General features: G+C 38.4%; 1 protein-coding gene across 1 annotated transcript in view; it reads left to right on the top strand.

Moving 5' to 3' along the window:
• Positions 1–13211, top strand: part of LOC145998825 (anoctamin-7-like) — a 111315-nt gene that overhangs the window by 39536 nt on the left and 58568 nt on the right. Inside the window, exons 8-10 of the mRNA XM_083135481.1 lie at positions 5651–5819; positions 8612–8780; positions 9650–9898. Of these exons, the coding sequence (XP_082991607.1) occupies positions 5651–5819; positions 8612–8780; positions 9650–9898 (587 nt within the window). The remainder of the gene's footprint in view (positions 1–5650; positions 5820–8611; positions 8781–9649; positions 9899–13211) is intronic.

The following is a 13211-nucleotide window of genomic DNA, read 5'->3' as shown; positions in this document are numbered from 1 at the left end:
TGAATGAATGAAGTCTCTGAGACCTCATAAATACAGAAATGTGTTGTAACAACAGATATTATAGACACACACACACACACACACACACACACACACACACAAAAAAAAAAGTACAATGACGAAGTACCACCACTTGTGGCTGCGCTTCGCTCACTCTCACATACACGAAGACACTGAGTTCAGTCCTATTACGTGATGCATATGACACGTACTTCAGGTGGCAGTTTCACACTGACATCTAGCGAGCAACTCTTAACATAATTTTTAAATTGTAATTATATTACAGAACTGAACAGCAGAGAAAGTCTCGAGTTATGAAGAAGTCATGACACAACGAGCTGCAGTAACTGCAAAAGTAGTTCCAAATGTGAATATAGTAAAGAAGCCACAGGAATTTAGAAGGAATACAGATCATGCTCCCAGGATCATGTTGGTCCATTTAGCAGTGAAGTCACTGAACACCCCAATACATGAGATTTGTTACTGTCAGGATAAAGAGTCATGCTGTGATCATCCAAGTAGTGCACATGGTATTGAGTCCTTAGTTATCATCTGCTACAAAATGCAATTCAAATATTTCACCTGGTGCTTTCCTGCTGTAAAAAACGATTTAGAAAGGAAATGTGGAAACCATATGTTGCATAAGTGTCTGCAGTGCAAAAGTCTGATATTAGTATAGTTTTTGTGAAGAAACAGTCTGAACATAACTTCACAGATATCAAGAAAATAATGTAGACATCATACAACTGAATGATATAATTCAAAGATTGCCTAATTATCGTGGAATTATGGTCTTTCCATTCTCAGTTAAGTAAAATTAATATCAAGAGTTTGCCAGGTATCCAAAATCCATGTATTCTCATACAATGTCACAAACCTGATCGCCTATCACATACATGACTGACACAATTTTACTACATTAAAACACCGTAAATAGAAATCTGTTAATTCTGCCAAGTGATATTTTTTTGTTAGTCCTTTAATAGTTTCTAAAAAAATTCAAAATGCATGTTGTTTTGTATAATTCACAGAATTTTGAAGAAGTAGAAATATATGTGAAATGTGACTTCTATTTTTTGTCACATACATGATCATAATAAAAAAAAGCAATTTAAACAGTCGAACATTCAAAGTAATCTATTATCTGATATTATTTACTGTTAAAACCATTCTAATTTATGTGATAAATAAATAGCTTTCATCTCAATACTTCAATTGTGAGCCAGATTACCAATATTTGTGTTGGTATGTGAAGGTATGTTTGTCACATCTGTGACTGTGGAATGAGCCAATTCTTACATATTAATATTTCTAAATATTCTAAACAATTTTTAAATTGCTGCAGTGTTCAAGTATTGGTATCAGTGGGAATTAGTAAAAATATTGGCATTGGTTCAAAGTGTTATCAGCTCAGACTATGCAAAAATTTCATGAAAAATACAAATGATACTTTCTATACCCTTTTTTAATGTATTTGACCAATGGTACTGATGAGCTTTGCCTAGGGTGACCGCATGTCCTCTTATCTGTACATGTCCTCCTTTCTAGGTGTGGATTTTTTAGAAATAGGTAAATGTCCTTTTTTGGAAAAAGTATAGCATTGACCATTATTATTCTAACTTGTTGCTTCTCCCTCTGAGAATATCCCAGACTGCTGGAACACATGTAGTCTGTGCAGTTCCTTTTCAATTGATTGATTTGGTTTATTTTATCGCCTTTCTGCCACTTTTGGCTAATCATGAAGATGAAGATAATATTATGATTTTGGTGAAGGGACAGCCACAAAGAACATCCATGCCCAGGCTGGGATTCGAACCTGAAACCCCCGGCATTGTAGTATGCTGTGATAACTACTCCACCACAGAGGTTGGCCAGTTCCTTTTTGAGTCGTACATATGAGATACAGAAACACGTAGTGAGAATTTTTATTATTAAGTAATATTTACTTTTATGAAATAACGAAGCGAAAGTGTAAATTCAACAATGATCTCACAAGAAAATGTCCAGCTTTTAAAGGATGGAAGAACGATTGAAAGAGTGCTAGAAATGTTCATTGCATTAAAATCAAATTTCTTGTCCCAACTTACACTACCAAAAAATTTTAATTTGGTTCTTTTGGAAAAATGTTAAAGCGAAGCTTACTTGTTACGTTTGCATTAATTTATGGGGATATTTCTATTTAATATCCAAGAAAATTACAAAAATTAGCAATCTCCAAAAGGAGTAAAATTCTGTCTTGAAATTATAGATATTCTAGTTATGATTGTCATGTCAAGTGTTAAAAAATAGATTAGGAGATTGCTTTCTTTCCTTATATTAATTAAATTATGAGTAATGGCAACATTGCCATTTTCTGTGGTGGCCTCCTTTTTCACCATGCTCTGTCCTCTTTTCTGAATGTATGTGTCTGGTCACACTAGCATTGCCTCATCAAATTAACAGTTTATTCAGAAACGTACGAGGCACATATATATATAAAAAAAAGGGCCGATAATTTTTTTGTGGGACTGGCAACACTAATGAAGCTGCACATGCCCGGAAGCATGCTTTAGTATTCTGTGCCTGCAACAGAGGTACATTTCTCAGTGTGCAGGTGTGTACATGCGAGTAGCAGGAAATTGAAATGGCTGCTGTAATAGAAAATCCCGCTAAATGTGAGGTGAGGTCGGTGATTAGATTTCTCATCGCAAACGGACTGAGTGCAGCTGACAGTCAACGGGAATTGAGTGCCGTTTATGGACCAACAGTAAATAGTGAAGGAAAGGTAAGACAATGGTGCCGTGCTTTTTGGGAAGGACGTTCAAATGTTCATGATGACGTGGGGAGCGGCAGGCCTAGTGTTCAGACGGACGACCTTGCGCAACGTGTTGGTGAGAAAGTGCAATCCAATTGCCGTTTCACCATTACTGATCTAGGCAAGGAGTTTCCTGAAGTGTCTGATAAAACATTGCACCGAATTGTAATGGACAATCTGGGTTATCGCAAACTGTGTGCGAGGTGGGTGCCAAAAATGTTGACAACACTCACAAAGTTGAAAGAATGAAATCAGCACGTGATTTTTTGGCCCGGTGGGAGAGGGATGGGGATGACTTGTTTTCTCACATAGTGACTGGAGACGAAACCTGGATATCGTACGTCACTGGTGAGTCGAAGCAGCAATCCATGCAATGGTGTCACTCCGGTTCACCGAAACCGAAGAAATTCAAGCAAACACCATCACATCGCAAAATCGTGTTTTGGGACCAAAAAGGTGTAATTCTCGTGGAATTCCTGCAACCAGGACGAACCACCACAGCAGATGTGTATTGCCAAACACTGTCTATAATCTGCGACTTGCCATCCAAAACTGGTGAAGAGGAATGTTATGGTCTGGAATTCTGCTTATTCATGACAACACCCGCCCACACACAGCTGACCGTACTGTTGCGACAATTCAAAAATTCCGATGGGAACGTTTTAATCATCCACCATACAGTCCCGATCTTGCCCCAAGTGATTACTTTCTGTTCCTTCATCTTAAAAAGTTACTTGCTTCCCAACGTTTCAATGATAGTGAAGTTCTCAAGACATCAGTTCTCGACTGGCTGAAATCCCAGGCGGCAGATTTCTACGCAGAGGGTCTACGTAAACTTATTCCACGGTACCAAAAATACTTGGAGCGTCATGGTGACTATGTAGAAAAATAGCCAGGATATGCACTTGTATAGCATCAAAATAAAAATTTTCTAGTTTGATTTTATTCTCTGTAATAACCAATTGTCCCCTTTTCTTTGACATGCCCCTCGTATTTGAAAACAGCATACAAATGTATTTCAGTTTTAGGATAACATTAAATGGCCCAGCTATAAAAAAATAGTAAGTTACATACAGAACTATCAAAATTTGGCAATAACCCAATAAGTGCGATTTAGCCAATATCTTTCTAGAGTCAGGCTATCTCTCAGGGTTTGCAAAAATGCCATGCACTACTTTTGTAGACTAGTTATCCTGGAAAGAATGCAAAATTTGAAATTTCCATACATTTTGCACTAGCATTGTGTGAAAAAATGGGTTTATATGATGAAATGACAGCTACTATAATATTTCAAAGCAATGCTTTTAACTAGGACTGAGCCGATACTAGTTGGAACCGATACCGATACCAATGCCGATACTCTCACCGATTCCCACCAATACCGATACTTGAAAATTGCAATAATAAAAAAATTGTTCAAAATATTGATCAATATTGGTATGTAAATATTCTTCTGCAATTGCATGCATCAAATTACCAAGAAATTTGCTTTAGAATATTCAAGAATTACATCAGAATATTAAAATAGATGTTATGCAATTACAAAATATAGTTTTTCGTGCAAAATGAAAAGAAGTTAGAATTTTGCATAATTTCCAGGATAATTACACTCCGCGAAAGTGTCGCACGGCATCTTTGCGGACCCCGTAAAAGACCAATATGCCGGAAAAGTATCAGCAGGTATCAGTAGATGAATTCCAATCGAAATACCGATACATCGGCATCAGTATCGGCTCAACCCCACTTTCAACGTTTTAAAGCAGAACTCTGGTAAATTAATGTGGTATAGTTGCATTAGATTACTTATTCAATAATATTAATCAACACTCTGTAAAGCTATTGAAAAGTTGGCAGTCCCATCTCTACTAGAAATAATTACCATATTAGCCAGCATGTAAGATGCACTTTTCTCTTCAAAAGTAGGTCTGTATAACAGGGTGTGTCTTATACATCAATACTCAGTTTTTAATTACCTCCTCCAAGGAGGAGGCCTAGCATTTCACAAATTTGCGAATGGGTCAAAGGTTGTCATTTTTAATGAAGGCTGGATCCTTAATTTTGAAGCTTAAATTCAATGCATGGGATGCTGTGAAAACTAAGACAGTGGTTAGATCATTTAAGTAGTGTGGCAATTTCTTGTCTGAGAACTCTGATTCAGATTTAGAAAAGGTTTCATTTAGCTCTGTAGATGGATGTCTGGGTTTTGGCGAAGAAGATTAAAATGTATTCTTTCCTAGTTAGATTACGTAAGTTATTTGTTGAAAGTAGCCATACATATTAATTTGTATTTGAAATACTGTAAAATAATTGTAATATTCAGAGTTAAAGATTCTTCCTCAAAATTGTGTACCAAAAAGGGGATGCATCTTACTTGCCGACAAATATGGTACTCACTATTTAATATTGTAATTGGCACATTCGTCCGTATTATAAGTAGTAACGTTTCATAAACTTCTTGTTTGTCATCACTCAACACTGAACAACAGGTGTGTGAGACATTTCCAGGGTGCCTGGGTTCAAATCACAGTGTGGGCACGGGAGTTCTTTGTGAGTGGCACTGTATAAATTCCATCATATCATCACTCATCCTCATCATCGAGAAAAGCAATGCTAAATAACAAAAATCAAACCAAATGAAATCAATTAACATTTGTGTGCACTAAGAAAAATGTGACCAGTGAATAGAATATATTCCAGTACAGAGAGTACATCAGTATCTTACATCATATAAATAATTATGTTCATTACATTACATCACTAGAAATTTGATATGCAACCAGTTTTAGCATATGCTTCTCCCTAGATATTGTTTTGTGGAAATGTTGACATTTTCTTAATTTTTGTTCATTTTTGCAGCTATGTAGGAAGCAACAAGAAGGAAACATTTTTCTCTCCTACACAGCGCATTCGAATTGTTCATGCACTACTTCTTTCAATTGTTTATGGAGAAAGAAAAAAGGGAGAGGTTGGCATGTTCCAACTCATTGACCAAGGTGCCTTGGAAGCAGCCTACCCTCTTCATGATGTAAGTTTCTGCAGGTGAACATTTACTTCAATTTTCAAGGTTTTAAAATTAGTAATCTGTAACTGTTGAATTCCTGTTGCTTGACCGATACTGATAAAGTACCAATATAAAATTTTCTAATACTGACAGCCAATATTTTATCTATCCGGTATAAAATTCCAAACGATTCATAGCCCACTTTAATAAATGTATGTTAGCAGATGAACCAAGCTTTTGCAATGCACATTTAGATATTTACGGGGATTTCATGTTTATATCCATAAATATTATAACAAAATGGCACAGTATTGCACTAAATTGTAAGATATTTATAGATATATCGGATCAATAAAATCATCAGTAATTTTACCGATAAGCCTATATTGGCTGATACTGATAGAGTACTGATTAATCTGTCCCATCCCTACCTTATTCATTTCAGCACGTCTGCAGACCTGCACCCAAAAGTATTAGGCGCATCCAGAAAGTAAGTTTGCCACTCACCCACAGGTGGCAGGCCATGTGTATTGAAACCGGTTTTGCGCATGCATGAGAGGCACATGCCCTGGCTAGTAAATGTCCTAGAAGACGCCTCTCGAAAGTCCTCAGTATCGTCACGGCAGCGATGAAAGATGGTGGTTCTTATTCCATCTCCCACCACGTGCGAGGTTCGTTCAGTGATCAAGTTCTTGAATGCACACAACATACAGCCAATCGAAATTCATCGTCAGCTGTGCCAGGTGTATGGGCAAAACGTCATGAGCAAGCAGATGTGCGTCGTTGGTGCAGGACATTTACTGAAGGCCGGCAAAATGTGCATGACGACGAGCGCAGTGGGCGGCCATCGGCCGTTATGGACGAGCTTGTGAAGCAGGTGCAGCAGCGCATATTGGGATTCGTCGCGTCACGATCACGGAACTCAGCAGCCATTTCCTGCAGATTTCTCGGTCATTGTTGCACGACATTGTTACCAAACGCCTCTTGTTCCAGAAATTGTGTGCTGAAAAAACTGATGCCCCAACACAAAGGAAAACGCATGGGCACGGCGCCGACATTTCTGCAGCGTTACCATGATGATGACGATTTTCTCAACCAGATCATCACGGGACGAAACGTGGGTTGCATGCAGCAACGGCTGTCACACAGTGGTTCGGCACCCAGTCAGCAGACTTCTACGATGCAGGTATACAGAAGTTGGTCCCACGCTATGACAAGTAACTGGACAAGTGCTGTATCTGTGGCAATAAATCATTGAATGAAATAATGTTTCCTTTTTGTGCACAACCCCAGGGAAACTTACTTTCTGGATGCACCTAATATTAGTGTGCTCTTCTAAAATTATATTCATTCATTCATTGTTTGCTGCCAATGGACAGGTGTTATGTTTACGCCGTTTGCCGGCTTAAACTGCTTGGCTGTGAGAGGGCTGCTGTGAGGAGGCAGAATAATCAATGCTCTTATCCCTTTCCAATTTATTTAGGATTCATGTAAGGGGGGGGGGAAGGAGTTCATGCTTGAGGCAGATCAAAAGGAAATTAAACACTGATAATAGAAGGACCAGTTGTCATTACTGTACCTGTTGATGTTTCCGTGGTGATGGCAAGCGGAGGGTGTCTACATTGGGCATGGTCCAAACCTCTGCACGGGCACACTTGATGTGCACACACTAAGACTACTCATTTCTGATTCTCTTGGCCACTAACTTCTGAATGTCCCTGCAACCTCTCGTCACCGGGGAGTTGGCTGGTGTTTGCTGATTTAGCATTTAATGCTGGCTCATGTCACAGGTTTTTCACTGCAACCTCTAGGTTTCTGTAGTAAATATGGAATCAAGGATGTTTAAATGCATGTTTCTCCCCCCCCCCCATCATTTTTAATATTCTTCACCAATGTAAGATAGGAAGTAGGAAACTTAAAATGGATTGTAAACTAATAAATGTGTGTATATTAGGGATGGAACAGATTAATCAGTATCTGCCAATATAGGTATATTGGTGTATTGGTTTATCAGTAAAATTACTGACAATTTTACCAATCCGATACATCCATTAGCCCTGTACCATGGTCGTGTGGTCTAAGGCGTCATGTTTTAGGCTCCAGCTACGGGGATGCATGCAGGTAAGGAAGCGTAACAACTTTTCTCCTCAGATTTTCTCCTGATGGCAACCCACCATCATGAGGAAATTGAGGAGCTACAAAGGAGTAGCCTAATCCAGTCGTGTAAACAATGGCTGGGGGTTCATCGTGCTGACCACACGTCACCCCGTAACCGGTTGGATGATCTCCCACCTCGGCAGGTGGAAGTAAGGCTGGCAGTTGGTAGGTAGGGCCTGGCCCTCACTGGCTGTCATGCCATGGGTTATTTATTATGCGACACATCCATTAATAACCTGTAATTCTGTACAAAATTCTACCATTTTGTTGTTATGAGAATAAACATATAATTCATATGTCCTAGTTTTGTAAAGTAAAAGTGTAAACATGCAGTTTCTTGTCAAAGGTAAAACCTATTGCATTCACCTAATTGTAAACATTACTTAAGGATGTTACCGAACCCCAAATATTCCTCATGGGACATGTGCAACTTTATATCAAATTTTAGAATATTGGTTATTGGTACTTTGAATACAGGAAAAATATAGCTTATTATTTCACAAAGTGATCCTAATTTTAAAAGCTTTTACATAATTTTCACCCATAAATTATAAATATATGTAACAAATCAGAAGCTTGTTTTTGTGTTGGTAATTATAAAGTAAATACTTTCTTGAATTATTCTATTTGCCTTATAGTTGCAAAAAATATTATTTCAGGGAGACTATGAACCAGTACGAGTAAATGGGAAAATTCAACTTCCATTAAACCGAAGACAGGTTTTGTTTATATATTGGGCACAGTACAAAAAATGGTACAAATGTCAACCACTGCTTCACATAAGAGACTATTTTGGTGAGAAAGTAGCAATGTACTTTGCATGGATTGGTAAGTGTTTACAAGTACTTCTTCAGAAACAAAGTTAAATAAAGGAAATCTTGTGTAAATGAAATGTGTAAGTGGTACTTACGGTTAGTGAGTTTTCTCAAATTCAGGGAGATGGCATTTGTTATCTGATGCCCAAGTGTGTTGAATATGACAAGAAGTTGCAGTATTATCTGGAGTAGAAAAACAATACACAGCTAAGTTGTGGTTGAAACAAATTTTCAAAAAGTTATGTTTAGACAGTAACAGTTACACTGTGTTGTTTATGGGTAATTTATGAAAAGAAAAACAAGTAAATTACCTCACCATCATGATAATAATGCATGTCTAGTTACGTAAGTATATTAACACTTGCCACTTTACAAGTATCCACTAAAGACCAAGTGATCAAAACACCAACTTGAAATTCTAATTTTCTCTTTCTGCCAAAAGGCAGGGAGGCTCACATGAACCCTTGAATCAATCGGCTCGGTCCAGTTGCCATTGCGAGGGGAAATTCTTGTGGTATTCTGCATTGCCAAATGTATGCCTGACACAAAACTTTTCGAAACAGGTGGCAAAGCAATGCCAAGGTGCAGCTAAGCATAACGGTCGCTGCCAGGTAGCAAACGAATGGGTCTCCGATTCTCTCTCCCTCCTTGAATGTGAGCAAAGATCCATGTTGACAGAAGGTGTCACTTATGACTGAGCAAAATCAGGCATGTGGCAACACTGCTTTTTGCACTCCGAAAATCCCACATCTGGATACTAAAAGTCTGGATTTGTTCCTTCATTGTGTCTGCTTTAATAGTAAAATGAGTTTTTTGGCAGAAATCCTTAATTCATAAAGGGCAAGTTAAACAAGTTTAAGTGATATGTTTTATTCTTTTCAGAATTATATACAGCTTGGCTGATTCCTTACTCTCTCTGTGGGACCCTAGTCTTCATTTATGGTATATGTAAAGTATGGACTGAACCAATCATTAGCCACTTGTGCCATAGCAAAGACAAATATAAAATGTGCCCTTTGTGTTTTGGTTGCAAATACTGGGATTACAGTGACATGTGCCTACAGGCCAAGCTAACATATCTATTTGGTAACAGGATGTCAGTGTACTTTGCTGTCTTTTCGTCATTCTGGTGTAAGTTCTGCATTATTTTTCTTAATGAAATTGGTTTGCAATTTAATGTATGAAGAAGTTCAGACGATTTTTTATAAATATAGAAGCATGGATATAATTTATGAGGCATGATCAAATTAAACTAATCCAAGCTGATTTAATATTTTTAATGAAGGTACAGAAACAGGATGATACTCGTAAAAAAAGGGGGGGAACGAACTTATAACATTGGAAACCATCTTGGCTGTTTCTTGAACCACATGTGCATTGTGACTTTCACTTATGCATCTATGCCAGGGGTTCTCAAACTTTTTCGTTCCACAGCACCCTTAGTGTTTCAAGATTTTTACGTGGCACCCCAATAGGCCTATCTAACACTTGCAATGCTCAGTTAGTGTGGTTAGGTTGCTCGCCTTAAGTTAAAAAATAGACATATATTTTAAATTCAGAAACATTTTCTATGTAAAAAGTACTAAGTAAGCACATATTTGGAACAATCATATAATTTCAGTGAAAATATTGGAACATTTCATGGCGCCCCTGTAAGCCAGCCACGGCACCCCAGGGTGCTGCGGCACACACTTTGGGAACCACTTATCTATGCAAAGAGTCTGAACAAATTAGTCACATGGTGACAAATCTGAGCTGTAAGCAGGGCAATCCAGAGTCAGACCTTCTTACTTTTCATTAACACATCCTGAGCACTTATGGCAGTATTTGAGTTGGTGTTTCTTAAGTCCACTCTATGCACAGTAAGGCTAATTGGGACTGGACCTACAGTTTAAAGTGGGATCTGAACCACTATGAGCCTCCACCGGGTATCGAACCCGGGACCCCTTGATAAGGCGACGATGCTACCACTGCACCATCAGGGAGCCCACTTATGGCAGTATGCAATGATGGTATTTGTCATTTAGAATAATCTCTTCCAACCAGCTTGAGCCTTGGGGTTAGGTGACGGGGATGCTTCTATGGTTTAACATGGTGGCAATGAGACAGCTGGGAGGATGCTTCGAGCACTGCTCCCAACAAAAGCATTCCCGGGTGCTTATTTTTATGGGTTGATACAAATTCTTGAAGGTATTTAAACATACATTCTGTGATAAATCGTAACTGGTCAACACCTCTGCTTTTAAAACATGAATCCCATACTGATTGAGGTTCAGTGGTTTGAGTTAACACCAGCCATGTTTAGACGCCCCTGACATTTATACACTTCCAGTGGCACAAAGCTGTTCTTCAATGAGCTGCTCAAGGCAACTATCAGCCCACCATTCCATACAAACTTGCTTCAAGAACATCATATTGCATGGTGTATGGTAAAGAGGTTTCTGTTGATATGGTCTGGCAGTAGGCTTCTGCCTATTCGCACATGCACACCCAAAATAAATCTGTAATGCAATTAATTTTTATTATACTTATCTCCTTCAAAACATCAAACATTCCGATGCCCCATCGGCTTCGGTTTACCAGCCCCTGCCGCTGAGATACATTCGCTTCGCACAAGTCGCTGTGTGCTCATTTGCCGCTGTTAGCAGCTAGGAAGAAAAGAGAAGGGATTCACTCTTCTAGCTTGCAGTATTATGGGCTAAACTCGAACTGCTAGTGTTGTGTTCCAAATGCAGTGTTGCAAACCCATTCAATTCGATATCATGTAGTGGAGTAGGGATTCACTCTTCTAGCTTGCAGTATTATGGGCTACACTAGCACTGCTAGCATTGTGTTCCAAATGCAGTGTTGCAATCCCATTCAATTCAAGATCATGTAGCGGAGTAGGGATTCACTCTTCTAGCTTGCAGTATTATGGGCTAAACTCGCACTGCCAGTGTTGTGTTCCAAATGCAGTGTTGCAATCCCATTCAATTCGAGATCATGTAGCGGAGTAGGGATTCATTCTTCTAGCTTGCAGTATTATGGGCTAAACTCGCACTGCTAGTGTTGTGTTCCAAATGCAGTGTTGCATTCCCATCCAATTCAAGATCATGTAGCGGAGTAGAGGCAATCCACACATTATCGTAAATCGAGGGATTTTTTTTTTTTTTTGAAAAGGGAATTTCTGTGGTATCTTCGGCCACACTGTTCCGAACATGGCAGGGACAAGAAAGAAGGGAAGGAGGGAGGGGGACAACTGAAAGCAAAATGCATGCGGTAAACAATGTCTTGCATTGCCTTTGCTTATTAGTGCAGCTTGGCCAAAATAAACTGTGCTAGATAGATTACAACTGATTTTCTGCATGTGGTCGTTGTTTGCAGGAGTGACTCAAAATAAAATTTTCACCTGGGCAAGGTGGAATTTTGGCACCCCCTACTTTCTACCTTGATCCTCCTACTTTCCACCTTCCTCCTATGTTATATATTTATGGCTTTAATGATAAAAATAATAGCCTTATTTTAAAAATACTTTAATGCTGTTAGAGAACGTGTTTATTGTACGTATGTGTTTGTTTAATACCTACATAATGACATTGAAACAATAATAATCTCTCAGCTTAAATTGCTAGATGATTTTGCAATATACTTAAGATATTCAGCAGTAGCTTCAATTAATTCTTGTCAACATCAAATCTAATCAAGGAGGATGCCCCAGGTAGTTGCCCAGCCCTGCTTGTTAGATGTATGCAGAAATTATTCTTATTCACTATTATCAGTAGAGTGAGGGAGTAAGTTTTTACTAAATATTTTGCAAATAGAGAATAATATTGAATAGTGTAGATCGGCATTTATATGTTCTTAGTGATTTTGTCAGGTTATCGTCAGGTTGAATTATCTATATCTCATGATGAACGGAAAATTAACCGAGATATTTTATTAATATTTTTTATATTTTTCATGAAATAAAATTCTCTCATAGCCTCATTTTCAGTAAAAGGTGCTCATAACTTGGGTTGCCAAAACATTTAGCATCATTATTTATGCAAAAATGGGAGCGAGTATTTGAGAGGGTGATAAAACACTTCTTCTGGATGTGAGGCTCAAGTGCACACCCATAAAGTCAGACCACCAGGCGCCACTGATGTCTGGTACTTAAAACTACACTACTATATTCCATTCATTGATTTAGATGACATTGTGAACATCTACAAGCATGTCAGTGGTATTGATACCAGAAGATATCAACTTGATTTTAATCACTGATACTAGCAGAGGTGCAGTTAGAAGGAAGGGAGTTTGGGGGGTTTAGAGCCCTTCATTGGACACTGGATTTTCCTCATTTCACATCGATCAACTTCACTCCCATCTCCCAAAAATAGCTCTTAGTTATGCCTGTAATTTTCTGGAGCCTTGCAAATGTAAAGCACAAGTGAATTTCTTTGAATTAAATAACAGCTATTTT

The sequence above is a fragment of the Lepisma saccharinum genome, chromosome 14 (genome assembly GCF_977018435.1).
Source record: "Lepisma saccharinum chromosome 14, izLepSacc3.1, whole genome shotgun sequence".
Classification (NCBI taxonomy): Eukaryota; Metazoa; Arthropoda; class Insecta; order Zygentoma; family Lepismatidae; genus Lepisma; species Lepisma saccharinum.
This window is presented reverse-complemented; position numbering and strand designations above follow the sequence as displayed.